At 41.8% G+C, this 27,988-nt stretch overlaps 1 protein-coding gene across 1 annotated transcript in view; it reads left to right on the top strand.

The window, feature by feature from the left end:
* The window catches only part of BPIFC (BPI fold containing family C), a 48,092-nt gene extending 20,104 nt beyond the window's left edge, over positions 1–27,988 (top strand). Inside the window, exons 6-17 of the mRNA XM_043968313.1 lie at positions 655–810; positions 927–990; positions 4,174–4,234; positions 7,960–8,051; positions 10,558–10,734; positions 13,971–14,024; positions 16,314–16,484; positions 18,281–18,348; positions 21,124–21,166; positions 23,969–24,032; positions 25,310–25,386; positions 27,522–27,988. Coding sequence (XP_043824248.1) covers positions 655–810; positions 927–990; positions 4,174–4,234; positions 7,960–8,051; positions 10,558–10,734; positions 13,971–14,024; positions 16,314–16,484; positions 18,281–18,348; positions 21,124–21,166; positions 23,969–24,032; positions 25,310–25,386; positions 27,522–27,590 — 1,096 coding nt within the window. The 3' untranslated portion in view covers positions 27,591–27,988. The remainder of the gene's footprint in view (positions 1–654; positions 811–926; positions 991–4,173; positions 4,235–7,959; positions 8,052–10,557; positions 10,735–13,970; positions 14,025–16,313; positions 16,485–18,280; positions 18,349–21,123; positions 21,167–23,968; positions 24,033–25,309; positions 25,387–27,521) is intronic.

Genomic DNA, 27,988 nt, shown 5'->3' with positions numbered 1-27,988 from the left:
GAAGCTTTGATCTAACCCACTTAATTTATAAATGAGGAAACAAATTCTGAGAGACACCATGATAAGGTGATACCTTGTAGATGATTCTCGATGTGTGTTCATTCATAACAAAAATAACCCTAGTGTGTGTCTTTCTGCCTTAATGTATTGCAAAGTGGTAGTCAGCACTGGAAGGGACCTGGAAGGCCTATTTTCCTTATTTTGCAGAGGAGGAAACTGAGGCCCAGGGAGATTAAGTGCTTTATCATAGAAAGAGAACACCAAATATTCAGAGCTGGAAGGGTCCTCGCAGTCCACTTGAGCCAACCCTTTCATTTTACAAATGAAAAAAACTGAGGCCCAAGGAGGTTAAGTGACTTGGCCTCAGTCACAGTGGAGAGTAACAAGCATGAGAACTGGGGGATTTGCACCCAGGACCTGTGACTCCAGAGCCAGTGCTCCCTCAGCCCTTTTCCTGAAGCAGCCCTCAGCTATAAAATGAGAACAATAGTATTCTCTTTACCAACCTCACAGGGCTGTTGTAAGAAAAGTGCTTTGTAAATGCAGAAGGGCTTTCAAACTGTGAGTTGTTATACTGTTATGCTTTCATTCATAATTCAGTACCATCCATTGTGGGTCTTTGTTCTAAGCATGTGATTTTTGTCTGATGAGCAGCAAAGATGAAGGAGCAGCTGCTCTCTTTCTAGATGAGATCTTTTTCTCGGGCCTCATTAACCTGTCCCGGAGTGACACAGGCCACCCGATCATGAAGCTGGAAGATTGCTATGTTCGAGTTGGGCATGCCCACATCTCATTTTCAGGAGAACTCAGGTGGGTGAGAGGGTCGGGATGAGGAGCAGCTGGGCTGGGGACATGTTTCCAACCAGTGATCAGGGATGGAGGTTTTCCTGGAATATGTAAACACTATTTCCCCCCTTTTCCTTTAGTGTCCTATATAACTCCTTTGCTGAGCCCATGGAGAAACCTATTCTGAAGACCTTGAATAAGAAGGTAAGTCTCTGATGACTCCAGGGGTAACAACAGTCAGATGCCCATGGTCAGAACTTTTTCAATACCTTGAGGATCTATAATTTCATCAGCTCAGTGATGCTGTTTATTACTGAGACTCTCTTTAGAAAAATAATACTTTATTTTTCCCAATTTCATATAAAGACAAGTTTTAACATTCATTTTTTTTTAATTTTGAGTTCCAAATTCTCTCCCTCTCTCTCCTTCCCTCCCCTTCCTGAGGTGGTAAACAAATTGAAATAGATTATACATGAGCAAAACATATTTCCATATTAACCATGTTGTGAAAGAAGACACAGACCAAAAAGCAAAAACAAAAATGCACACATAAAATAAAGTGAACAAGAGTTTGCTTCAACCTGCATCCAGACTCCATCAGTTCTTTCTCTGGGTATGGATAGCATTTTTTATCATAAGTCCTTCAGAATTGTCTTAGATCATTGTATTGCTGAAAAGAGCTAAGTCATTCACAGGTGATCATCACACAAGGTTGCCATTACTGTGTACAATGTTCTCCTGGTTCTGCTCATTTAACTCAGCATCAGTTCATGTAAGTCTTTCCAAGACTTTCTGAAAACATCCTGCTCATCATTTCTTTCTTTCTTTCTTTTTTTTTTTTTAGTGAGGCAATTGGGGTTAAGTGACTTGCCCAAGGTCACACAGCTAGTAAGTGTTAAGTGTCTGAGGCCGGATTTGAACTCAGGTCCTCCTGACTCCAGGGCCGGTGCTCTATCCACTGCGCCACCTAGCCACCCCTCATCATTTCTTACAAGAAAAGAGCATTCCATTATATTCATGTACCACAACTTGTTCAGCCATTCCCCTTTTGATGGGCATCCCCTCAATTTCCAATTCTTTGCCACAACAAAGAGAGCTGCTATAGATATTTTTGTACATGTGGATCTTTTCCCCTTTTTTATGATCTCTTTGGGATACAGACCTAGTAGTGGTATTGCTGGGTCAAAGGGTATGGACACATTATTATACCTGAAGCTCCCTCCTCTATCATTGCATAGTATAAGTCTCTCCTTAATAGATGGTAGTTGGCACAACCAAAGAATTCATCATCTTCTGATCAGCCTCTCCAAAGTTAGCTAGACCATTTCTTGAATGGCAGACATAAGATCTATCACTGGATCTATGTTCCAGATCTTGTACTGGGTACCACAGAAACAGAGAAAAAGGAAACAGCATAACTGCATTTCAATATAATTGGTTTCCTTTGTTTAAAAAAAAAAAAAGGAAATCGGCCTCAGACACTTATCACTTACTAGCTGTGTGACCCTAGGCAAGTCACTTAACCCCAATTGCCTCACCAAAAAAAAAAAAAATTGGTAAGCAAAATTTTTAAAATGACAAGTTATTAAAAAAAAAAAAAAGGAAACAGCCACTGTCCCCAAGAAGCTTAAAATTCTATTGGGAAAAGAAACACATATACACACATACATACATATATGTACAAGGGGGCGGCTAGGTGGCGCAGGGGATAAAGCACCGGCCCTGGATTCAGGAGTTCCTGAGTTCAAATCCGGCCTCAGACACTTAACACTTACTGGCTGTGTGACCCTGGGCAAGTCACTTAACCACCATTGCCCGGCAAAAACAAACAAACAAACAAACATATTTTCCAAGCATATACACAGTAAAAAAAGAATATTACAAATCTATACAAAGGGAAAATAATATGGCAAATATATGCAAAGGAACGGGGGAAGGGCAGAGATCAAAAAAGGCCTCATGTAGGAAGTGTTATCTGGAAGGAACCTAAGGATGCTGAAAGAGGGAGGTGAGGAAGGAGAACCTTCCAGGCAAAGAGTTAAGGGAGAGAATATTAGATGAGAGGAACAAGGAAGTCAGTTTCTGTTGGATCAAAGATTATATGAAATGAAGTAATAAGCTTGGAAAGCAGGTTAAAGGCCATTTGTGAAGTGTTAAAGGCCAGTGGAAAGAGCCCTGAAGTCTTTCCAGCTTGCTGGGACCTACCTGGGTAAGACTTCCCTGGGCCTCAGTTTCCTCTTCTGTAAAATGAGGGAGTTGGACTATTTGACCCTGAGACCTCACATGCCACTTTCCTCTTGGTTGTAGTTTTAGAAAGAGTAGTTCTCTAGTTCTTATAATACAAGATTTAGGTTCAGGTGTCCCTCCCAATTACTACCTGTGTAACCTTGGATGAGTCACTAGTCCTCAGTCTCTTCATATGTAAGGCTTATGGATGATCTCCAAAGATGTCTTCCAGTTTTATTCCTATTAATCTAGCTCATAATTAAAATATATGGGAGAGATGCATAAGGTTTATAAGCAACATGTGTTGTACTTTGGATGCTGTAATGATCCTGGGCTCAAAGCACCCAACACAAAGGATCTATGATCATACTCATGGTTTTCTGTCACAGGTATTAACTGAAGGACATGTGGAGATGACAGCCAGTAACAGTGCAGAGAATGCTGACCTCAGCTCTAGGAAGACCTTGTTTCACATCTTATGACCTGGCTGTGTGACCTGGGCAAGTTACTTAACCTTTTAAGGTTAAGTAAAGCCAGGAGACTCTCTAAGAATATAAATTGCAGAAGTTACTGTCCTGCATTGCTAAAGAGAGTTTCCTTACCAGATTTCCTACACCAGTTAAATTACAGGTTCAGTAAATACACACAGAGCTAGAAAGAGGTTAATAGGCCCTAGATGACCCTAAGTAGCCATAGCTGTTCTTCCATAGTTCTTCCTGCCCCAGTTAGTGCCCAAACTTGGAGATGCATCAAATGGTCCATGCCAGATGTTTACTCTCTACATCTCAGGGCTGCTGTAACAACTGAAGGACCTGATTTGATTGATTGATAGTGACTTAAATAGGGTCCCTCTGAAAAAGATCAAATGGGAAAGGGACGTGGCTCAAGCTCAAACCAGCCTAAGTGGTGTTTACCCAGAAGAGCATTTGTTCCACCCTAGGATCAAGTACCAGGTACATTCCCAGGGCTACAATGATACATTCAGGCCCAAAGAAGCATTGGTGGTTCTTGACCTGTAACTTATAACATGACAGATACTTTTTTCACTCCTAGGGAAGAAAAAAGATACATCTCAACGTAGCTGTGACTTACATGGCAATCTCTCCTTGTGTTGCAATGGCATATTAATGATATTTTTATTCTTTGGGTTTTTTTATCCAGCTATGTCCAATTATCATGGATCAACTTGAAGATATAAATGCCAATATTAGCTCTCTAGAAGGTGAGTCTTTTTAACTATTTCCTCTTGTGTATTTCCATTTTAAAATCTTAAACTTTAAAGAATTAAATAAATGTGACCTACACTGGGAGCAAGTAGAATTCAGCTGTATAGGAAATTCTGAAAATGAAAATTCTCTTTACTGACATAGATTGGCAACTCACCTATGACTTATAGACTTTAAAAGTTTCCTGGAGGAGTCATCAAGAAGTTAGGTGACGGGCAGCTAGGTGGTGCAGTGGATAGAGCACCGGCCCTGGAGTCAGGAGTACCTGAGTTCAAATCTGGCCTCAGACACTTAACACTTACTAGCTGTGTGACCCTGGGCAAGTCACTTAACCCCAATTGCCTCACTAAAAAAAAAAAGAAGAAGAAGAAGTTAGGTGACTTGTCCATGGTCATTTAGCCAGTACATGTCAGTGACAGGTCTTCGTGATCCAAGCTCTCTAATGTCACACTTCCTATTGTGATGTTTAAAATCTAAATGTGTGGTTGCCTTAAATTAGAAGCTTTAGCACCAGCCTTTGGGCATTAAGCATTTATTAAAGCATACTAGGTATTAGAAAAAAGAGAACATGTGGAGTTAAGAAAAGGCCTATCTAGCCTAGAGTTCCAGCCTGGTCTGGTTCTTCCTCAAGTCCTCCACCATGAGCCTGCTTCAACCATGAACTCTTCTCAAACTGAGTGTGGAAGCTTTTTATAGGTCCGGAGCAGAGGTGATCGTTATACACTGCTTCAAGCTGATTGGTAGGCATCATCCAAATTCATTGGTTTACTGGACTTGAAGGTGGTCTCTAAATTCAAAGTCTTTAGCTTCTGAGAATAATACCTCTTTAAGGCCAGCCAGGTGTGGTTACAATCTAATTAACTTTAAGTAGGCTAATCAGCAAAGTCAATCACTCTCACTTAATTCAATCAGTTTAGATTAATCTCCAGGTGAGCCTTTGAGTATCTGTCAAATCCCATTATTTTCTCACACTATCAAACTTCCTCCTCCTCCTCTATATTTTCCAGTCTCAATTTTCAATATGTAATGATTTGGGTACATTATACCAAAGTCGTTATCTTTATTCTTTCAGGTATGGGTTGGACTACCACAGTCCCTTCCAACTCTTAAATTCTGTGATTCTGAGATCTAGCCCCTCATTGCCACAATGAAAAGGTGTTTTCTTAAGACCCACCATAAACACAGGGCATTCTCTCTTCCTTCAGTCTTTTCCCAAATAAGTTCATCTGCACATCACTGTACTAATCAAAGTTGGGCTCGAGTGGACTATGGGAAAACCTGAAAGTTAAAATTGCCTGAGCCCTTCTTCAACTTTAGCCATTATTTAGCCATATTTATCCATTATATTTGTATCTATTTTCAAGTCCCTTCATCTCTTATTGCCCCCACTTTCATCTGTGGGATCTGTAATAGAGCTGAAATGTGGTTTGAAAATCAAGTACTGGGGCAGCTAGGTGGCGCAGTGGTTAAAGCATTGGCCCTGAATTCAGGAGTACCTGAGTTCAAATCCGGCCTCAGACACTTAACACTTACTAGCTGTGTGACCCTGGGCAAGTCACTTAACCCCAATTGCCTCACTAAAAAAATAAAAATAAAAAATAAAAAATAAAAAAATGAAAATCAAGTACCCGTGCTTTTGAAAAATATGCTCCTGGGGGGGGGGGGGCGTGGCAGTTCGGTGGCGTAGTGGATAAAGCACCGGCCCTGGATTCAGGAGTACCTGAGTTCAAATCCAGCCTCAAACACTTGGCACTTACTAGCTGTGACCCTGGGCAAGTCACTTAACCCCCATTGCCCCGCAAAAAATATATATATATATATGCTCCTCTAGGTGGCGCAGTGGATAAAGCACCGGCCCTGGATTCAGGAGCACCTGAGTTCAAATCTGGCCTCAGACACTTGACACTTACTAGCTGTGACCCTGGACAAGTCGCTTAACCCTCACTGTCCCGCAAAAAAGAAAAGAAAAGAAAAGAAAAAAGAAAAAGGGAGAAAGGAAGGAAGGAAGGAAGGAAGGAAGGAAGGAAGGAAGGAAGGAAGGAAGGAAGGAAGGAAGGAAGGAAGGAAGGAAGGAAGGAAGGAAGGAAGGAAGGAAGGAAGGAAGGAAGGAAGGAAGGAAGGAAGGAAGGAAGAAAAGAAAAAAGAAAGAAAAAAGAAAAACATGTCCCTCGTGTATGATTGTCCCCCTTGAGTCTTTGGGACTTCACTCTAACACATGCCACTTGACTGATCACCCAGGAAATAGCCACATCCCAGGGAGAACAGAGATCCCTGGCATTAAAAATATGTTTATTTCTTTAAAACGATAATACAAGAAAGCATCTCTCATTGCACCAAGCAATGGCTGCTTACCGACCTGCTTCTGGTCCTGGCCCCAGTCAAACCTGAAAGCAAAGAAAAGGAAATGCTGTAACTTTATGCTGGCCTGACTAATGATGATATCCATAGCAACCGAGTAGGACAGAATTAATCACATCACAGAGAAAATGCCATAGATCAGGGACAGATTTCTCTTCCAAGCCCAAAAGGAAGTGTATAGAATTAGACCATGATATGTTTGCCCTGTCTCAGGACTGAGCTAGCCCAGAGTTTCCAAGGAATGTTCCCTCACCTCTCTGAAAATGACAATAGGAGAGATAGACGTGATTTAGGAGGAAGTCAGTGGTCCCAGAGAGCTCCTGCAGCTTCTTGGTCTTATCATATTATGTTTTTTTCTGTCTCTGTCTCTCCCCCTCCCCTGCTCAGTCTCCCCACCACCACCACAGTCTCCCTCTGTCTCTCTATCTCTGTCTCCCCACCTCTGTCTCTGCTCTGTCTCTATTTATCCCCCCTTCTCAACCTCTCCCCATCTCTCTTTCTCTGTATCTCTCTCCCTCTATCTGTCCCTATCTATCTGCGTCTCTCTGCCCTATCTCTGCCTCCGTCTCTCTCTTCCCTACTTCTCAGTCTCCTGCCCAGTCTCTCTATGTGTGTCTCTCCATTTCTGTCTCTCTCTCCACCTCTATCTCTCCCTACATCTCTCTGTCCATCTCTGTATCTCTCCCCCATCCCTCCATCCACCTCTCTATCTGTGTCTACTCTGTCCCTATCTCTCTCCCCTCCCAATTTTTAGTATTTTTCTGGGTCTCTCTTCTTTCTGTCTCTCTGTCTATTTCTGTCTGTTTCTCTCTCCCCCCCTTTCTGTATCTCTGTTCATCTCTCTGTCTCTCCCCCATTCTCTCACTCTGTCTCTCTCCCTATCTCTCCTTCGCTATCTCCCCTCTGTTTGTCTGTACACCTCTCTGTCTATCTGTTTCTCTGTCTGTCTTATTCTTTCTCCTCCACTTCTCAATCTCTGCTCCCCAGTCTCTGTCTCTCCATCTCTGTCTGACTCTCTCTCCCTCTCTCTGTCTGATTCTCCTGTCTGTATTTATTTCTCCCCCCTACTCTCTCTGTGTGTGCTTTTCTCTGTCTTTGTCTCTCTCTCTCTCCATCTCTCTGTCCATTTCTGTGTGTCTCTCAACCCCCTTTGACTCTCTGATCATCTCTCTGTCTCTGTCTCTGTCTCTTTCTCCCCCACCCCCTTCTCAATCTCTGTCTCTGTCTGACTCTCTCTCTATTTTTTGTGGTACTTTGCCTTCCTAGCTATGTAAAGTCACATCCTTTTTATTCTGGAAAGAAGCAGTGTTTATATTCTCCCATGCCTTTTGTAATGTGGGTCTTTTCTCTGCCTCCTATTTAGTTGTAACCAAGTTTGGTGAGGACATCTTGCTAGATTACTCCCTTTTGGAGGCTCCAGAAATCACCCAGTCATCCATTGACCTGAATTTGAAGGTAATTTGGTTAATATTAATGTCACTGTAATCTTCTTGGTCATCAAAAAGAATACTTTGAAAAGTGAGTTTCTCCTTAAGAGGTGGCATTGACTTTCAGCAGAACAGGATATTGTCAAGAGAGGGTCTTTGTACTGATGCTTCCAAATGTGCTTCCAGAATCTCCAGGGACATCAGTAACTGGGAGGGTTCAAAAACCCCTCACATTCTAGGTGGTGCAGTGGATAGAACACTGGCCCTAGAGTCAGGGGAACCTGAGTTCAAATCTCACCTTAGACACTAGCTGTGTGAACCTGGGCAAGTCACTTAACCCTGATTGCCTTAAAACACCCGGGGCCATCTCCAATCATCCTGATGTGTATCTCGTCACTGGACCCAGATGGCTCTGGAAGAGAGAGTGAGGTTGGTGACCTTGCACAGGCTACCTCACTTAAATCCAGTTCAGTGCAAGTCATGACATCACCCCGATGTCATGGTCCTCTTTGAGAATGAAGGACAAACAACAACAATGTAGGATGTGGCACATAAAACTGAGCATGAAGGAGAAGAGGGATCCTTTTTCTTTCATCCCAGAGTTGGAAGAGACATCAGATCCAACCGGCCCAGCCTTTTCAATTTATAGATTAATCACTTAATGCCTTCTACATATAAAACATGAGAGAGAAAATTGAGACCCTGGAGCCAATGGTCATATCACCACCCTAAGTATGGCCCAAACCAGAATAAAATGTAATTGGGAAATGCTACAGCCCCAAGAAGCTTCAGAGGAAGATTTGAGAGCAGGACAGCTTGATTTTCTTTCTCACAACCCCTCTTAAAGATGCTGAAGCCCACTCTGCTGATTATCAATTGTTTAAGAATTCAGAACATACCAGCACAATCAGGAATCAGCAATGGTTTACGGTGATGGACATGAGAGTCCTTCCATTCTGGGCTAGGAGACAGTATAATTAGCTGTACTTGGTGGTGCTTAGAAAATTAGTTAATGATGGCTTTGTTCTGATGTTGCCACTGCCACTGGAAATTTACTGGTTTTATGACTTAACTGATGTCTGTCATCCCCGATAGGGTCTGGTCAGAAATCATAATAGCATTAACTTTTGTCTTGCCACTGGACTTTGATGACTCTGGAAGAGAGTGAGAACTTTGCTCAGTTCTGTCTCACTTAAATCCAAGTCAAGCCCAAGTCAAGACATCACCCTGTAATGTCATTGATCCTCCTCTTTTAAAATAAAGGACAAGGCTCAGCTGGATGGCACAGTGGATAGAGGACTGGCACTGGAGTCAGCAGGACCTGAGTTCAATTCCAGCCTCAGACACTTACTTAGCTGTGTGACTTGGGGCAAATCACTTAGCTCTCTGATTGCCTCAAAAAAATAAAAACAAAATAAATCATCAAAAAAAATTTTTTAAGAAAAGAAAATGAAAGATGAACAACAACAACAAGCTTTCATTAATTATGGCAGAATAATTCATTCTTGTTCTAAAGGTTAATTATCATTTTTTAAAAATATAGTTCCTCACTAAATAGTCATTAGGTTTGGGTTGTTTCCACCAGCAGCAGCAGCAGCATCACCCTTACCACCCACCTCTCCACTCTCAATTTTATCAAACTTCTAGAGTTTTTCTTGCCCTAATTTTTTTAGCAATCATAGCTCCCCAGTAGCCACACTTTAAAGAAGAAGGAATGTGCCCTGACCCAGGATTCGAATACTGCCTCTAATACTTATTAATTGTGTAAGTCTGGACAAGTCATATCACTTCCCTGAGCCTCAGTTTGTTCATCTGTAAAGTGGGGATATTAGTATCTACTTTAGAAGCTTTGGGTTGACCCAGACACTTACTAGCTATGTGAATCTAGACAAGTCACTTGATCTCTCTCAGCCTCAGTTTCCTCATTTGTAAAATGGGACTAATAATAGCACCTCTACCTGTCAGGGTTATGGTAAGGATGAAATGAGATAGCCTATATACAGTGCTTCATAAACCTTAAAGTGTGTTGGGGCAGCTAGATGGCGCAGTGGTTAAAGCATTGGCCCTGGATTCAGGAGTACCTGAGTTCAAATCTGACCTCAGACACTTAACACTTACTAGCTGTGTGACCCTGGGCAAGTCACTTAACCCCCATTGCCTCACTTAAAAAAAAAAAGTGCTATGTATGTTGTTGTTGATTTCATAGATGAGAGAACTCCAGTGAGGACCTTTCTCTATCATTTAAAAAATGAAATTGCACCTTCCAGTCTTAGAGTTGCCTGGGGCACTGAAAGGTTAAGGGACTTGCCCAGGGTCACACAGCCTTCCTATAGAACTTAAACCCTGCTCTCCTTGTCTCTAAGGCTAGGACTGTATCTACTAAACCACCCTGCCCCCAGAATCAAATGATATCGTGTATGTAAAGGGCTTTGCAGATTCTAAAATGCTGGATGCATGAATATACGTGTTATTGCTATGATGACCTGGGTTTTCACAAAGTATGTTGACTTTTCTTTCTTTTTTTCTCCCTGTAGGGCACATTCTACCCAGTGGGGAATCTTACTGATCCTCCCTTCCAACCCGTTCCATTCGCACTCCCGAACCGCAGTGATTCTATGCTTTACATTGGAATCTCAGAGTATTTCCTTAAGTCAGCATCATTCACTTATTTCATCACTGGGGCTTTTGATATCACCCTGACCACAAAAGAGGTGAGAGGGACAGTGCTTACCTTGGGCTTAGTGCCCTGCTTAAGTCACATGCTGGGACTGTACATTCTGTACTAACCAGGACAGCTGCCACTCTTGAGAAGCTGATGCATGTATATGTCTTATTGTGTGTATATTTGTGTTTGTGTATACGTGTGTGTATTTGTCTTTGTGTATATATTTGTGTTTGTAGGTTATATAAAGAGTGCTAGGCCTAGAGTCAGGGAAGATTCATCTTCATGAGTTCAAATCTATCCTAAGATATGTCTTGGGGCAAGTCACCTAAACTTATTTGCCTCAGTTTCCTCATCAGTAAATGAGTTAGAGAAGGAAATGGCAAACCACTCTAGTATCTTTGCCAAGAAAAGCCCAAATGGGGTCACAGAGAGTCAGAAAGGACTGAAATGACTGAACAACAACAACAAATATATGTGTGTGTGTGTGTATGCACACATAGGTATGTATATATGTTTGTATGAGTAGCTATAGATATGTTGTTGGATATATTTTGTTGTTTATAGATGTATGTGTAATATATATTATATAGATTTGTAGATATATAGATATTTCCTGTCTCCACCATTAGAATATGGGTACTTCAAAGAGAGGGACTATTTTTCCCATCTCTGTATCCCCAATATTTAGCATGGTGCCCACCACACATTAAGCACTTAATAAATACTAGTTAATTGCTTGATTAATAAATACTAATTAATTGACCGAGCTAGAATGACAAAAATGACAACAATGAAAAGAATTGTGAAATTGGTCTTTGTTACTGTATTTGGCCTTTAGGTTATCCCGAGTTTCTTGGGTGTTGTTCTGGATTCGTTCTTAAGAATGAATTGTTATCTTGCCATGCAATCAGCCTCTTTCCCCATCCCCTCCCCCACTCCCAAGCATTCCCACCTGCTATCAACTGTAATTACTTAATCTATAGTCATTCGTAGGAGAGCAAACAAATTCATTGATCTTCTTGTCAAATACCTCCCGCCTATAATGGAAGCAAATTCCACAATCGGCCATCAGCATGAATTGAATATCTTCTATGGGTCGAGCCCTGCATACTTTAATGCAATAGGTCTTAATTGCACCATTGACTTAGTCGTGAGAGCTAGCTGGAGGTGGGGGGGAGAGGAGAAAAAACTAGTAGATAGAAAAAAGAAGATAGTACATATATACACACGTACGTAAATCTATACACATGCATACACACATACCTATATGCATACATGCAGGCATACACAAAGAAAGTCTTTATATTTGTGAGAAAGTCTGCTTGGCGTCCAAGGGCAGAAGTGGGATCAATGGGCAGAAGTTGAAGAAAGATCAGTTTGAGGTTTACATAAGGAAAAACTTCCTAACAATTTGAGCAGTCCAAAAGCAGAATGTGGTAGCTTGGGAGGCAGAATGGGGTAGCTTCAAGTAGAGGTTACCTAATCATCTGGAGTCAGGAAGACCTGAGTTGAAATTCAGCCTCAGATACTAGCAGTGGACAAAGTCATTCAACCTCTGTCTTCCTCAGTTTCCTCAACTATAAAATGGAGGGAAAAATAGCACCTACCTCCCAGTGTTGTTGTGAGGATCCAATGAGGCAATATTTGTAAAAACCTTTTGCCAGGGGCGGCTAGGTGGTGCAGTGGATAAAGCACCGGCCCTGGATTCAGGAGTTCCTGAGTTCAAATCCGGCCTCAGACACTTGACACTTACTAGCTGTGTGACCCTGGGCAAGTCACTTAACCCCATTGCCCTGTAAAAAAAAAAAACAAAAAACCTTTTGCCAATCTTAAAGTGCTCCATAATGCTTCGTCGTCATCATCATCTGTCAGGAGGGGATTCTTGTACAGGTCAGGGATTAGATTGGATTACCTCTGGTGGGGAGGAGGGGTTTCTACCTCTGAGATCCTGTCACTTAAAGATTCAAAGCTCTGAATCACAGGGTTGGAAAGAATCTCAGAGACCAGCAATCCAACCCATCTCTCACCAAGAATTCTCTAGATCATATGTCTAGTAAAAGTCATTCAATCTCTTCTTGAAGACCTCCAGGGACTAGAAGCTATCACTTCCCCAGAAAGCCCACTGGGGAACAGGAACTGTTAGGAAATTTGTCTTGACATCAAACCCATCAATTTCCCTTTTTGTAATTTCCATCTATGGCTCTCGTTCTGCCCGGGGCCAAACAGAATCAATCTAATCCTTCCTCAGCTCAGCTCGCGTACTTGAAGGCAGCTTTCATGTCTTCCCGGAGACTTTTCTACTCCAGCCTAAATATTCCTTGTTTCTTTAAATGATACATGGCATCATCTTGGTTTAATTCTATTCAAAGCAAAAAAAAAAAAACAAACTTATGTGTGACTGTGAGTCCTGTGACCTAGTCCAACCCACTCCCACCAGCACTACCCCTGCCACATACTCTTAAAAAATCAGTGGCAATAATAAAATGCTTATCCTTTCAAGATATTCCTAGGTGATGTTTTTTGCAAGCAAAAATAATAACTAGCATTTACATAGCACTTTAAGGTTTGTATAACATTGTAAACATATTATCTAATTTGATCCTTACAGCCATTCTACAAGGTAGGCATTGTTATTATTCCTGATGAGGACACTGAGGCTGTTAAAGTTTATGTGAAAATACTCAGAAATTTGGATCTCTCTGCATGTGTATATCTATACACTTGTATAGATATGTAGTGTTGTTTATTGTTGAGTCGTTTTTTCAGTTGTGACTCTTCGTGACCCCATTTGGAGTTTTCTTTTTTTTTTTTTTTATTTTGGTGGGGCAATGGGGGTTAAGTGATTTGCCCAGGGTCACACAGCTAGTAAGTGTCAAGTGTCTGAGGCCAGATTTGAACTCAGGTACTCCTGAATCCAGGGCCAGTGCTCTATCCACTGCGCCACCTAGATGCCCCCTGGAGTTTTCTTGGCAGAGATAGTGCAGTGGTTTGCCATTTCCTTCTCCAGCTTATTTTACAGATGAGGAAACTGAGGCAAAGAGGGTGAAATGACTTGCCCAGAGCCACACAAGTAGGAAGTATCAGAGGCAAGATTTGAACCTAGATTTTCCTGACTCCACTCTAAATACTCCTGACTTCCCTCTAAGATGCAATACACTATAACTATCCTTCAGGGATTTGCTTTTGCTTCATAAAAATGATAGCAAATATGGCATTTCCCCCAAAGGAAAATGAGATGAGAAATTGACATGAGATTGACTGACTTCTCCATTTATTTTCCAGCTATCCAAGCATCTAATTCAAAACTCCGAGGGCATTGGGAGTCTGTTTTCTCAGGTGAGTGATCCAAGTTCCACTTCTTGATCGAAGGTCTGAGGATGGAAAGCTGTCATTGTTTGTCCTTTGTTTTTGAAGAAGACGGTGACATCATGGGGTGATGTCTAGTTAGAAGGGATCTTGGAGGTCCTACAATCATGAGATCACAAATTTAGAGGTGAAAGGAATCTCGATGGTCAACAAGCCCAACCCCATTTTATAGAGGAGGAAACTGAGGTCCCAAGAAGTTCAGAATTGACCTGCCTCCAGGATAATGTCAATAAGTCAAAGACCCCTGACCTAATTCTGATTCCCAATACAGCATTCTTTCTAGCATGCTTTTTGCTATGTCTCATTTTAGCCACTTCACAAGAATGTTTTGCTCTGCAGATTTTTGGGAGGCCTGATTTTATGATGACAAATCTTAGGAGTCCTAATCATGGAATGTCATTCAGGGGAAATTGACCGTTATTGGGTGAGCCCTAGTGAGCCAATGAAGATTTCTGAGCAGAGAAGTAACATGACTAGACCAAATATATAAAAACAAAGATTCGGATGGTCTTACAAAGAATGGATCTTAGTGGCAAGATAGTGACGATGGGAAATCCTGTAACAAAGTTATTGCAATAGTCTAAGTGAGCGGTAATGAAGACCCAGTCAGGTGTGAGAAGAAAGAGCTGATCAGAGAGCAGTGGTACCAATGTCAGAAATAAAAAAATACTGGACTTTCCCTTTTGGTGAATATATGAAGGCTTTATTACATTCTTGCAAGAGGGCGCACACACTATAGAAGAGTGGCGCACTTTGCCACGGCAAACTACTCTTTTTAATCCCTAATCCTAGGGGCAGCTAGGTGGCAAAGTAGATAAAGCACCCACCCTGGATTCAGGAGGACCTTAGTTCAAATCTGACCTCAGACACTTGACACGTACTAGCTGTGTAACTCTGAGCAAGTCACTTAACCCTCATTGCCCCACAAAAATAAATAAATAAATAAATTAAATAAATCCCTAATCCTATTGCAAAATTCCCTCCTCTTTTCACCTCATTGGTTGAGGACTAAGAGGTGAACATGCCTCTTGAAATGCCTCTACATATTTCCCCTTAACAGGTCCCCCCTCCCATTACGTATATCTTTGTTTGAAAATGTACTTCTGGTGGAAGATTTTATTTTGTTTCTCTCACCAATAAGGCTTGGTAACTGTTTCACTATGAGAAGTAAAGAAGGTGGAATCAGACTCAGTCCTAAGGCTTTGAAATGGCTATGCTATTGACCCTGGGCAAGTCATTTGATCCCAATTGCCTTGAAAAAAAATCTATGCTGGGTGAATGGTGGTAATGCAGACAAATAATAAATGTGAAGGGGGAAAGACAATGAAGGTAACAGTGTAAATATGTTCAAGGTATTTGACTATCCCATTGTAAGTTTCCCAAATAAGATATTTGCTTTTCCCTTCAGGTCTCAACTAGGTTCAAAACCATTTGAACCAATGAGAGGAGAGGAAATATTGTCTATATTTATGAATTTTGTGAAGCTGATATTCAGCTGAATATTATGTGTCAAGAATGTCTGTCCTTGGGGACAGCTAGGTGGCGCAGTGGATAAAGCACCGGCCCTGGATTCAGGAGTTCCTGAGTTCAAATCCAGCCTCAGACACTTAACACTTACTAGCTGTGTGACCCTGGGCAAGTCACTTAACCCCATTGCCCTGTAAAAAAAAATTTAAAAAAAAAAAAAGAAAGTCTGTCCTTGCGGAGCTTATAGGCAAAGCAAATGTGCATATAACAAAAGGCCTTTTGCTTTTAGCTAAGCTATTTTCATAGCTTTAGCTATTTTCCTTTCTGGCACCTAGGAATTGTCTCTATTTCTTATAGACCAATCTAGAGAGGTATAGTAGATAGAATGCTAGACTTGGAGTGAAGAAGCCCAGAGTTCAGATCCTTCCTCAGGCACTTAACTTTCTATATGGCCCTCGGCAAGTCACTTAACCTTTCTCACCCTTGGTTTCCTCATCTCTAAAATGGGAGTAATAACAGCTCCTACCTCACAGGATTGTTGTCAGAATCGAATGAGATGATATGTATAAAGCTTAGATGTTGGCTATCATTATTCCTATTGCCTAAAATTTGACAATCATCAAAGACCATCCCAAAACTAGGCCTGTACAGATACCAAGAACAGTTGTTTTAATGACACTTTATTGACGACATTGACTAATTCCAGTGTTCATAGTTACTATGAGAGTCTCCTTGTTTGGATTCTCAATATTTTCATTTTAACTCCACCCATCTCTTCTTGAATTTGGACAGATTGCAGAACTATATATTATGAGCCAGCCACTGATGATGAGGGTTCTGACCACTGAACCCCCAATGGTCAGTTTGGAACCAAACAATTTTACCCTTGACATCCCTGGTGCAGTCGTGATGATGACCAAACCCGAAAATGCCACTGAGGAAGCTATTGTCTCCATGGATTTTGTAAGTAACCAGAGTGAGGGAGGGGAATTAAACTCAAAGAACCCCAAAGAGCTTTCATTCAATGGGTGCTGGCCCCGTGTTTTCCAAGTGCCTCAGGGACCTGGGACGTGCTGAGGTCTTCCTTCCCAAAGGACTAGAAAGACAACAAAAAGATAGATATCCATCAAATTGGCAGGCAATAGTTTGGAAATGGAGAGAAGCTCAGGACTAACAGGGATGTGGAGAAATTTGACATGCTGGAGCAGCTAGGTAGCACAGTGGATAGAGTGATGGACCTGGAGTCAAGAAGATGAGTTCAAATCCAGCCTCGGACACTTACTAGCTGTGTAACTCTGTCACTTAACCCCATTTGTCACTTAACCTCATCTGTGAAATGAGCTGGGGAAGGAAATGCTAAACTACTCCAGCATCTTTGCCAAGAAAACCCCAAATGGGGTCATGAAGAGTTGGACATTACTGAACAATAACAAAAATTTTAATTCTAATAGTTATTTTTATCTTATTTATTATGTATTATACTATTTCATTATTTATTTTTGTTTATTTTATTTTCCCCCCAACAACATGTTAAAACAATTTTTAAAACATTTTTTTAAAGTTTTGAGTTCCAAAATCTATCCCTTCCCCCTCCTTGAGACAGTAAGCAGTCAGATAAAAGTTATACATGTACAGTCATATAAAACATTAGTCATTTTTTACAAGAAGACTCAAATAAAAAAATAATGAAAGAAAGTGAAAATAGTATGCTTCAGTCTGTATTCAGACAGTATCAGTTCTTTCTCTGGAGGCGGATAACATGATTCATCATGAATCCTTTGGAATTGTCTTGGATTATTGTACTGCAGAGAATAATTTAATAGTTATTACAGAAGTTTGACCAGCTGTTTTTGATGTTCAACCTTATTTTTTTTATTTATCTTTTCCTTTTGAAATACCTTAAAGCCTAACTATTCTTCCCTCCCCAAAGAGCAATCCTATTTAATAAGGAATAAAAAAGGTGGAGGAGAGGACAGTGGAGTAGAAAAATACCTCAAAAGTAGCCAATTGCACCATTTGAATCTTACTCCATATTGTGTTCTAATCCCAGAGTCCCCTTCTCCCAAGCAGGAAGAAAGGGGAATTTGTTTCTCTCTACCTGGGGCAACCTTGATCATCATAATCACCAAGTATTGTCACCATTAATTTTTTAATGAAACAGTTAACCATTTTAAATGATAATTGAGAGAGAGAAAGGAAGTGTGATAAGAGCAGGTAAGACTAGTGTTCCACACCCCCACACCCCCCAATAAATAAATAAATAAATAGATAGATAGATAAATAGATAAATAGGTAAATAAATAAATGAATGAATGAATGAATAAATAAATAAATGTATAAATAAATAAACAAATAAATAAATAAATGAATGAATGAATGAATGAATGAATAAATAAATAAATAAATAAATAAATGTTGGTATCTTTTCAGATCCGACCCTTAGAAAGAGGATTTCTTGAGCTAACTCATTTTCTTTTTTAAATTTTTTTATTATTTTTTTTTAAATGGGGCAATGAGGGTTAAGTGACTTGCCCAGGGTCACACAGCTAGTAAGTGTCAAGTGCCTGAGACCACATTTGAACTCAGGGCTTCCTGAATCCAGGGCTGGTACTTTATCCACTTTGACACCTAGCTGCCCCAAGCTAACTCATTTTCAAGACAGTGGAGTTTCTGCATTTTCAGTTACAAAAAAATGACAGTGCTCAAGTCTGAAATGACATTCACCCAGCCCAGTAACCAAAGTGTTTGGTCTTCCACAGGTGGCCAGTACCAGTGTTGGCCTGCTTATTTTGGGGAAAAAGTTGATCTGCTCCTTATCTCTGAACAGGTAAGATAAATTGGGTTTAATTGGCTACTTTTAGGCAGTTTGGGAAGACCACATCTTCAAAATGAACGTTAGGAGAGCAGGTGAAAAAGCATTTTCTCTGTAGAAAGCGAGTTGCTTGTTTCTTAATAGAGCAGGGAAATTCAGCCCTTGTCTTCCGAGCCCATAGGCAGACAATGACTTGGAACGCTGAGTTTTGTCCTGGTTCTCTCTGTGTTCATCTCTCCAGTGAGGAGGCCTTGGTTTTCTTGTGGCTCTTAAGCCTATCACTTTAGAAGAGGCTGTGTGCAGAATTAAAGGGCTAGATTTGAATTCAGGGAGAACTGGGTTAGAATACCACTTTAGATACTTTATTAGTCGCGTGATGGGGCTGCTAGGTGGCACCATAGTGCATAGAGTGCCAGGTTTGGAGTCGGGAAGATTTAACTTCCTGAATTCCGATTTGACCTTATACATTTACTAGCTGTGTGACCCTGGACAAGTCACTTCACCCTGTTTGCCTCGGTTTCCTCATGTATAAAATGAGCTGGAGAAGGAAATGGCAAATGACTAGTATCTCTTTCAAGAAAACCTCAAACGGGGTCACAAAGAGTCAGACACAAGTGAAAAATGACTGAACAAGAACGAAGTTGTATGACCCTAGGCAAGTCCCTTAACCTCTGTGTACCTCAGTTTCCTCCTCTGTAAAATTAGGTGAATGGGCTCCTCAGGCTCCAGGTTTTCTCCCAGCCCCACATCCGTAATCTTGTTTGGTCTCTCTAGTAAGACTGCCTCCTTCCTTCACGGCATACAAGCGTAGACAGATAAATATCTGTCAACAAAAGCATTCTGCCGAATGAACAGGGCAAACCAATTAGGTCAGAAAGTGGCTGGCTCAGTGTCTGAGTGGAGCGGAAGCTTTCCCAGAGGTGGGGCAGACAGAGTACCTATCTTTGCTTCAGAATGCATCAGTCTGCTTCACAAGCACTAAGCCAAGCGGTCGATGGAATAGCAGCAGCTCAATGCGGGAGCAGGTTCAAACAGCTTTTGGAGAGCTGGTTGTTAAATGTTGTTCGTTGTGAGCATTTACATCTGAGAAATCAGCAAGCACTACAAATCCAGAGCTTGGTTTATTGTTTGGTTGATTGGCTGTATTTGAAGAAAGTGATGGAGTAAATGTTAATAGTGCGCATTAGGGGCAGCTAGGTGGCGCAGTGGAGAGAGCACCGGCCCTGGAGGCAGGAGGACCTGAGTTCAAATCCGGCCTCAGACACTTAACACTTACTTGCTGTGTGACCCTGGGCAAGTCACTTAACCCCAATTGCCTCACTAAAAAAAAAAAAATAGTGCACATTAAACTTAAAAGCTTTACAGCCCCCCTCACCCAGAGTCAGTTGTTAAACATTAACCAGCACACCTGTGGATAACCGCCTTCTCCAAGACCACTGGGGGGGAAATCCCATTCCACAAAGTCATAAAGTATTGTGGGCACTGGGCTAATGGTCAAATGACAAAGTTTCAAATCACAACAACGACAACAACACTTACTAGCTGTGAGACTTTGAGAAGGTCATTTTACACCTTTGTTTTCTCATCTGTAAAATGGGGATATTTACAGTATTTTCCTCCCTGGGCTGTTGGGGGTGGGGGATATTGGTAAAATTTGGAGCATTAAGTAAAAGGGGAGGTTTTTGCTTTGGAGTTCTACTGGGTTCAGCTTAGATTTGCAAAAATGTCTCTAATAATGAGGGCTATTGGATCAAGAAGGGCTTGTCACATTATTCCTCTATTCAACCCAACCAACAAGTACGTATGTATTCTACATCAGGAACTGTGTCAAGTGCTGGGTGGTACCATACTACGGCTACATGAAAGGTCCAATGGGCTTTGAGGGACCATCCTGGGGAAAGCTAAAGGTCAACCATCACCTCCTTCCTGTGGAAAGTGTGTTGTGGGTTGCCACCAACCCCAGCACTGAGCACACAGTTGGTGCTTCATAAATGGTTGTAGAGGGGGCAGCTAGGTGGCGCAGTGGATAAAGCACTGGCCCTGGATTCAGGAGGACCTGAGTTCAAATCCGGCCTCAGACACTTGACACTTACTAGCTGTGTGACCCTGGGCAAGTCACTTAACCCCCATTGCCCCACAAAAATAAAAAAAATAAAAATAAATGGTTGTAGAATCATTGATTTAGAACTGCAAATGACCTTTACAGAGGAGGAGACAGTGGATTGAAGAAAATAAATTACTTGCCTGAGGTCACACAGGGCAGTGAGGGGCAGAGACAAGAATCACAAGATCACATGATCATAGATTCATAGCTGGAAGAGATGTTAGGAGTCATCTAATCCAAACCCTTCAGTTTACAAATGAGGAAAGAGAAGCTCATTAATGTGAAGTGACTAGCCCAAGGTCACACAAATAATGATGGTCAGGATTTGAAACAAGATCTCACAACTCCATATAGAGCATTCTTTTCCAAATAACCTTTGTTGTCTACTAAATGAATGTTTATTGAATGAATGAACAAATGAGTGAGTGAACGGATGGATGGATACATAGATGGATGAATGAATGAATGAATGAATGGGTGGATGGATGGATGAATGACTTACAGAAGAACTTTTAGAACCAACATGGGTAAGCTGAGGGCTTCCCCCAGCATTTCCCAACAGGACAAATTTAATGATTGAAGATGTTTCTGCCTCTCTGCTCTTGCTAGATACTTTGGGTATTTTATATTTTAAATGGTTCTTCTTATGTTTGGAAAAACTTCTTTCTGAACTTCTTTCTCCCCAGGTTCCGTCTCTCTGGGCCAGAGTCTAATCGCAGCTCCATAGAGGTAAGACCTTAGGTTTTGGGGGAGGCTCCTAAGCCACCCCCACACCTGCTGGTTTGCTGCCTTTTTGCCTGAATAATTACATCCTCTGCCTCCAAGTGTCCCTTTTTCTTTTCTGCTCCAAAAATCTTTCTCTCGCACTGTTCTTCCACCCACCAAGGTAATTTGCTCTTTAAAAAGGGAGACTTACACTGTCATTCTATGAAATCCATGCAAGGACTTTTTAAACAGAGCATTCAAAAGGTTGCTAGAACTCAACAGGATGTAGGAGAAGCAGTTCTCAAGGATTTCAAAGTCTATTTAAGAAAATAGTTTTAAGCTAAGCTCCTGGAGTTAAATTTATGTACCAGAATCCCAAAAGGAGAGGGTAAATGGGCATTGTAGGTCAATGTTTATCCTACTTGCCCTAGAGTTATTTGGGACATGGCTACCCAGGCTCTGGGGGCATCTAGGGAGCACAGTGGATAGAGCACTGTCCCTGAAGTTGGAAGGACCTGAGTTTAAATCTCACCTTAGACACTTATGAGTTGTGTGACCCTAGGCAAGTCACTTAACCCCAATTGCCTCAAATATCCAGGGCCATCTCCAGTTGTCCTGATGTATATCTTGCCACTAGACCCAGAAGGCTGTGGAAGAGAGAGTGAAGTTGATGACCTTGCACAGCCCTACCTCACTTAAATTCAGTTCAGTGCAAGTCATGACATTGCCCTGATGTCAAGGTCCTCTTCAAGAACGAAGGACAAACAACAATAACCCAGGCTCTGAGGTCAGGCAGCCTCCTTCTCCCCACCAGTCTCATTGCTTTATGTGTCCCTTATCACTATAACTGGAAGACCCAGTGATCAGTGACAACCCAGAAGCCTCCCTAGAGTTCAATGGTACCCAGCTAGAAAGGAAAATTCTTGGGTTGGGTTGGGTTTTTGGTTGACCCTGTGGATTCATTAGTATGGACATCTAAAAATCCAGCTTTTAAAATATAACCAATTAAATACTTGGTAGGGGCAGCTAGGTGACTCATCTTCTTGAATTCAAATCTAGCCTCAGACCCTTACTAGCTCTATGAATCTGGGCAAGGGACTTCACCCTGTTTGCCTCAATTTCCTCATCTGGAAAATGAAGGAAATGGCAAACCACTCCAGAATCTTTGCCAAGAAAACCCCATATGGGGTCATGAAGAGTCAGACACAACTAAACAATAACAAAGGTTTTAACATTATGGATTTTTTTGTTTGTTTTAGTGAGGCAATTGGGGTTAAGTGACTTGCCCAGGGTCACAGAGCTAGTAAGTGTTAAGTGTCCGCCAGATTTGAACTCAGGTCCTCCTGACTCCAGGGCCGGTGCTCTATCCACTGCTCCACCTAGCCACCCCCGGTTTTAACATTATGACAATAGCCTCTTAATAACTTAATAACTTTACAGCATCCAAAATAAAAGAGTTAAATTTCCAAAGATACAATTATATCAACTTCAATAAAATTTCTTATACAAGGGTTTCCCAAAATTTATAATACAAGAAAAAAACCAGGGTGGGGGTGGGAGAGGCAATCGGAGTTAAGTGACTTGCCGAGGGTCACACAGCTAGTAAGTGTCTGAGTCTGGATTTGAACTCCTTACTCTAAGTCCAGTGCTCTATCCACTGTGCCACCTAGCTGCCCCTGGAAGACAATTTAAAAACATACTTCAGTGAGGAACTTCACCCATCAAAGGAGATGGGCCTTTTCTCTTTAAATCAGAGCCTCTGAGAATTGCCCAGGGCACCAAGAAGTAGATTGACTTGCCCAGGGTCACACAGTCAGTTTATACCAGAAATAGGTCTTCCTGACTACAAGGCCAACTCTCTATGCACTATGCCTCTTAACTTGCCTAGCCCAAGTCACAGGGACTGTTTTATAGGACCAGCATCCCCAGGTAATGGTGGGACCTTCATGAGGCCCAAGAAAGACACAGCAGCTCAGCTAAGAATTCCAGCTGAAGGCAGAAGGTAGAAACCAGGGAAGCTCTAGAACCTTGTGCCCCATCAAGCCCACCTGGCAGCTGCTCTAGGACCCGGCTTCTCTATCATTTTGTTGTTGTTTGGTCATTTTCAGTCATGTCCAACTCTGTGACCCCATTTGGGGTCTTCATGGGAAAGATACTGGAGTGGTTTGCCATCTTCTCCAGCTCATTTTTTTTTTTAACATTTTTTTTTAAACGGGGCAATGGGGTTAAGTGACTTGCCCAGGGTCACACAGCTAGTAAGTGTCAAGTGTCTGAGGCCAGATTTGAACCCAGGTCCTCCTGAATCCAGGGCCGGTGCTTTATCCACTGCGCCACCTAGCCGCCCCCAGCTCATTTTTACAGATGAGGAAACTGGGGCCCACAGGGTTAAGTGACTTGCCCAGGGTTTCCCAACTAAGAAGTATCTGAGGCCAGATTTGAATTCATGATGATGAGTCTTCTTGACTCCAGGCCAGCACTCTATCCACTGCACCACCTAGCTACCCCACATTCTTATCGTCATATTATAGATTTAGATCTTGAAGAAAACTTAGATGCCTTCAAGCCTAACTACTTCCCCCATTTTACAGATAAAGACACTGAGGCATAGAGAGGTAGAGGGTTTTCCCAGGGTCACCAGCTTATTAACATCTGAAGCAGGATTTGAACCCAGGTTTTCTTAACTCCCAATGCTCTTATCTCCTACAACTACACCATGCTGCCTCTTTGGGGATTAATCTTTACCCAGACCAGAACTGACCAAGGATGGGGACATGGTTTCCCAGTGGGCAGAGCTGCCTGCTCATTTGGCTTGCTCCTTTGTTTCAGGTCCTGAGATTTGAGAACATTCTCTCCTCAATCCTTCACTTTGGAGTCTTTCCATTAGCCAATGGTAAGTAAGGTCCTTTAGTAACTGGGGCATCTCAGGGAACCATGTGATCCCTGGGGATCAGTAAAATATCCGGGAATACTTTCTACCTTCCACCCCAAGTTAGCTTGCTGCTTGCTGGGGCACTGGTATTAACTCAGCCCAGGCTAGCAGCAATAGACATGGGGGTTCTTAGCCTTTTCTGTATCATGTCCTCTCTGGCAATCTGCTGAAACCTATGCACCCCTTCTCAGAAAATTTTTTTCATTCATAATTGAAGGAAACACTAAATTTCAGTTAAAAGTTAGTGAAAATATTTATTTTTTACACCAAAATTCACAGACCCCTGAAATCTACCCACAGACCCCCTTGAAATCAGAGGTCTGTGTGCCCCGGTGTAAACCCTGGGATTTAAAGGTTAATCTTCACAATTTGAGTGTGAAATGAATTATGGATTAAGTCCAGTCATCACCGATACTTACTAGTAGCCTTATTGATACTCTCACCATGAAGGGTTAATGTCTATAAGAGACATAAGGGAGACGTACAAAATTCTCATAATCTCATGAGGAGAAATTCTAATTTGGATCAACAGGAAGCTAGAGCCTCCTCCCAGTCTTACAAAGCTCTGTTTAGAGGGTGAAATCATGGTGGCCACCCATTCAAAGACCAGAATCCACGGGTGGGATTGACAGACTCATTTCAGTGATTGCCAATCTTGGGCCTTCAACTGGCACACAATTGCTCGGGCAATTTGCAACTATGGGGCATTCACTCAAATTGTTTTTCATCTTAAAGAATGAGATGTTCTCAGAGCCCATGAGTCTGGGCCTCGGCAAAAATGTAAATTGTGCTTTTAAGTGAGAATAGCAAGCTGTCAGATTTTCTTTCCTGTTGCCCAGATGTGCAAAATTGCAGACGTTTTCAGTTAAGTAATAGTAGATCAGTTTAAAAGTTCTTCTGAAAAAAGCTAGAGAAGTGTTGATCCCAGAGAATTTTTTTTTAAACCCATAGAAAACTCACCTCCTTACATAAAGGTGATGGACTTGGAGTGCTGACAGACATTTTTTGGACATGGCCAATTTTGATTATACATATTTATGAGAAGGATTTTGTCTTTCTTTCTTTATCAATGAGGGTAGAAGGAAAATGGGAGGGAGAGAAGGCAGATCTGAAAACAAAATTAAATTTAAAAAATAGAAAAATAGAAGTTACAAGATGAAAAGACGAATGTTTGCAAAGTAGCTGCTACAAACCTGGGCATCTCTGAATTTCTTTAATATTTTGTTTTGGTTTTTTAGCCAGATTACAGCAAGGCTTCCCACTGCCTAACCCACATCAGATCTCTCTTGTCAATTCTGACATTGAAGTTCACAAGGTGAGTTCACAAGGTTCTCCTGTTCTGCCTTCTTTTATGGTAGAATCACAGAATTAGCCTAAACTCTCAAAGCTCGGGGCCCCAGAAGTCATCTTGTCCAAGTGATACACGAAGGCTGAATCCCTTTATCAACACTCTGAACCCCAGCCCTGCTCCCTATTACCCTTGTGGCAAGTCTCTTAGCTTCTCTGGACCTCAGTTTCCTTCTGTGTAAAATGAGCGGTGATGGATCAAATGATTTCCGAGGTCCCTGCCACAGCTAATTTTTTATTTCATGAGCCCAGATGAAGGATCATCCCACCTCCATTTGATCATCACGACATAGTGGAAAGAAGGCTCGATTTCTTTTCAGAGGAGATGGATTCAGATCCCAACACTTCCCCTTATGAACTTTGTGACCTTGGTCAAGTTAACCTTCCGAAGACTCAGTTTCTTGATTTGTAAAATGAAGAGGTTAGCCTGGAGGATCTCCAAGGTCCCTTCAAGCTCTAGACTTACGATCCTTCCTGCACAAGTCACCCAACCTCGTTCCCTCAACTGCAGAATTAGTGGGTTAGACTAGCCTACTCTCCGTTATCCCTAAATCCATGCCCATATGACTTCCATTAACAGGAACTACTTCCTTCTTGTATATAGCCTATTCTATTTTTGGATAACTCTAATTTTTAGGAAGTTTTCCCTTATATTTAGAACCAAGCTCTTTCCCCCTATAAGTTCTTCCCATTGGTCAGTCCTAGTTCAAATGAAGAAATATTAGCCTACTCAACTTTTAAAATATCTGAAGACAATTGGTACTAGCTGTTCAACCCTGGGTGGCTCACTTGCCCTCTCTGAAGTGTAGTTTCCTCCTCTCTAAAGGGAGATTGTTGGCTAGTCCCAGGATTCTTATCTCTTCCACATGTCCTGCCCCACCTTTAGCAGTCTATTGAAGTTTATGGGCCTCTTTTCAGAATAACGTTTTTAAGTTCATAAAATAAAATACGTGGGATTTAGAAGGAAAACAATTTTATCGAAATCTTTATCAAAATATTTTTTAAAGTTGAGGGACCCATGGTTAAGAACCTCTGGACCAGGGCAGCTAGGTGGCACAGTGGATAGAGCACTGGCCCTGGAGTCAGGAGTACCTGAGTTCAAATCCGGCCTCAGACACTTAACACTTACTAGCTGTGTGACCCTGGGCAAGTCACTTAACCCCCATTGCCTCACTAAAAAAATTTAAAATTAAAAAAAAAAAAAGAACTTCTGGACCATCTCTGAGGTCCCCTCTAGCCCTGACATTCTATGGTTAATAGGATCCGAGATTCTGAGCTACAAAAGACTTCAGGTGGCACATAGCCCAACCTTCCCTCCATCCTTTTATGGGAAAGGACACTGAGAATTAAAGACATTCACCCAGGACCTCAGGCGGGATTTGAGCTTGTATCAGCTAACAATTTGTCCCTTGAAATTTGCAGCTCCACTGTGAAAGCACTGGGAGTTGGGGTGGGAATAGGCAATCAATCTGGCGCCACCTAGTGGCTTCATCCCTTCACTGCATGTCACAAGAATGGAACCTGTCCTCCCAGCTGCCATGTAGATTCCCCACCCCATTCAAATCTGCGGTTGAGGGTGCCTAATTACATGCCACAAGTACCATTGAATCTCAGCTGTCCATCTAGAAAGGACCTCCTCACAGGTCATCTAGTTGAACTCCTTTTTTATGGATGAGGAAACTGAGATCCAGAGTTGTATTTTATATTAAATTATTACAATGATATATATTATAATATATAATTGTTAATCTATTTATTTACTAAGCATTGCCCAATGATTAATGTCAACAACTATAGCTAGCATTTATATAATGTTGTAAGGTTCACAAAGCACTTTACAAATATTATCTCATTTAATCCTTACGCCAATCCTGGGAGTTAGGGACTGTTATTATCACCATTTTACAGATAAGGAAACTGAGGCAGGCAGAGGTTAAGTGACTTGCCCACAGTTACACAGCTAGTAAGTGTCTGAGGCGGATTTGAACCTAGGTCTTCCTGACTCCCACAACAGTGTCTAATACATCGTAAGAACTTACTAAGTCTTTCGTTGATTGATTGATTGATTGAATGAATGATCTATAAATGCCTTTTCCTCTTCAGGGTTTCCTCCTGATTTCTACTGACCTCAAGTATGACCCTTTGTGGAAGAAACAGCATTTTGGTGGCTAGAAGAGTCTGCGCACCCGCCGGCCAAGGATGCTGACAGCACACCCCGCCTGGCTCCTGGATTGATTGTCTTTAATAAGAACAGGAGACAAATGATCCTGACCCCCCACCAAGATTACTGCGCCCTCAAGGCCAGAAGACAAGGCAAAGACATACATGGAAATGAGAACTGAAATGGTTTCCTTCCTAGCTTTAAGGGCACTAAAGAAAAAAGGGGGTGGGGAGCTTGCAGTGGCACGTGTATGTATGTGTGACTGTGAGTACCGAGTGCATGCAGATGTCAGTTGCTGGGGCCACGAGGCAGGTTTATCACACGTGTACAGAGGGTGAGAAAGTGTTGGGAATCCGTCTGTGAGCTGCAAGGCTTCCTTTGCTTTGTCCCCACTGCATTTAGCATTTTA

The sequence above is a fragment of the Dromiciops gliroides genome, chromosome 5, assembly GCF_019393635.1.
Source record: "Dromiciops gliroides isolate mDroGli1 chromosome 5, mDroGli1.pri, whole genome shotgun sequence".
NCBI lineage: Eukaryota > Metazoa > Chordata > Mammalia > Microbiotheria > Microbiotheriidae > Dromiciops > Dromiciops gliroides.
This window is presented reverse-complemented; position numbering and strand designations above follow the sequence as displayed.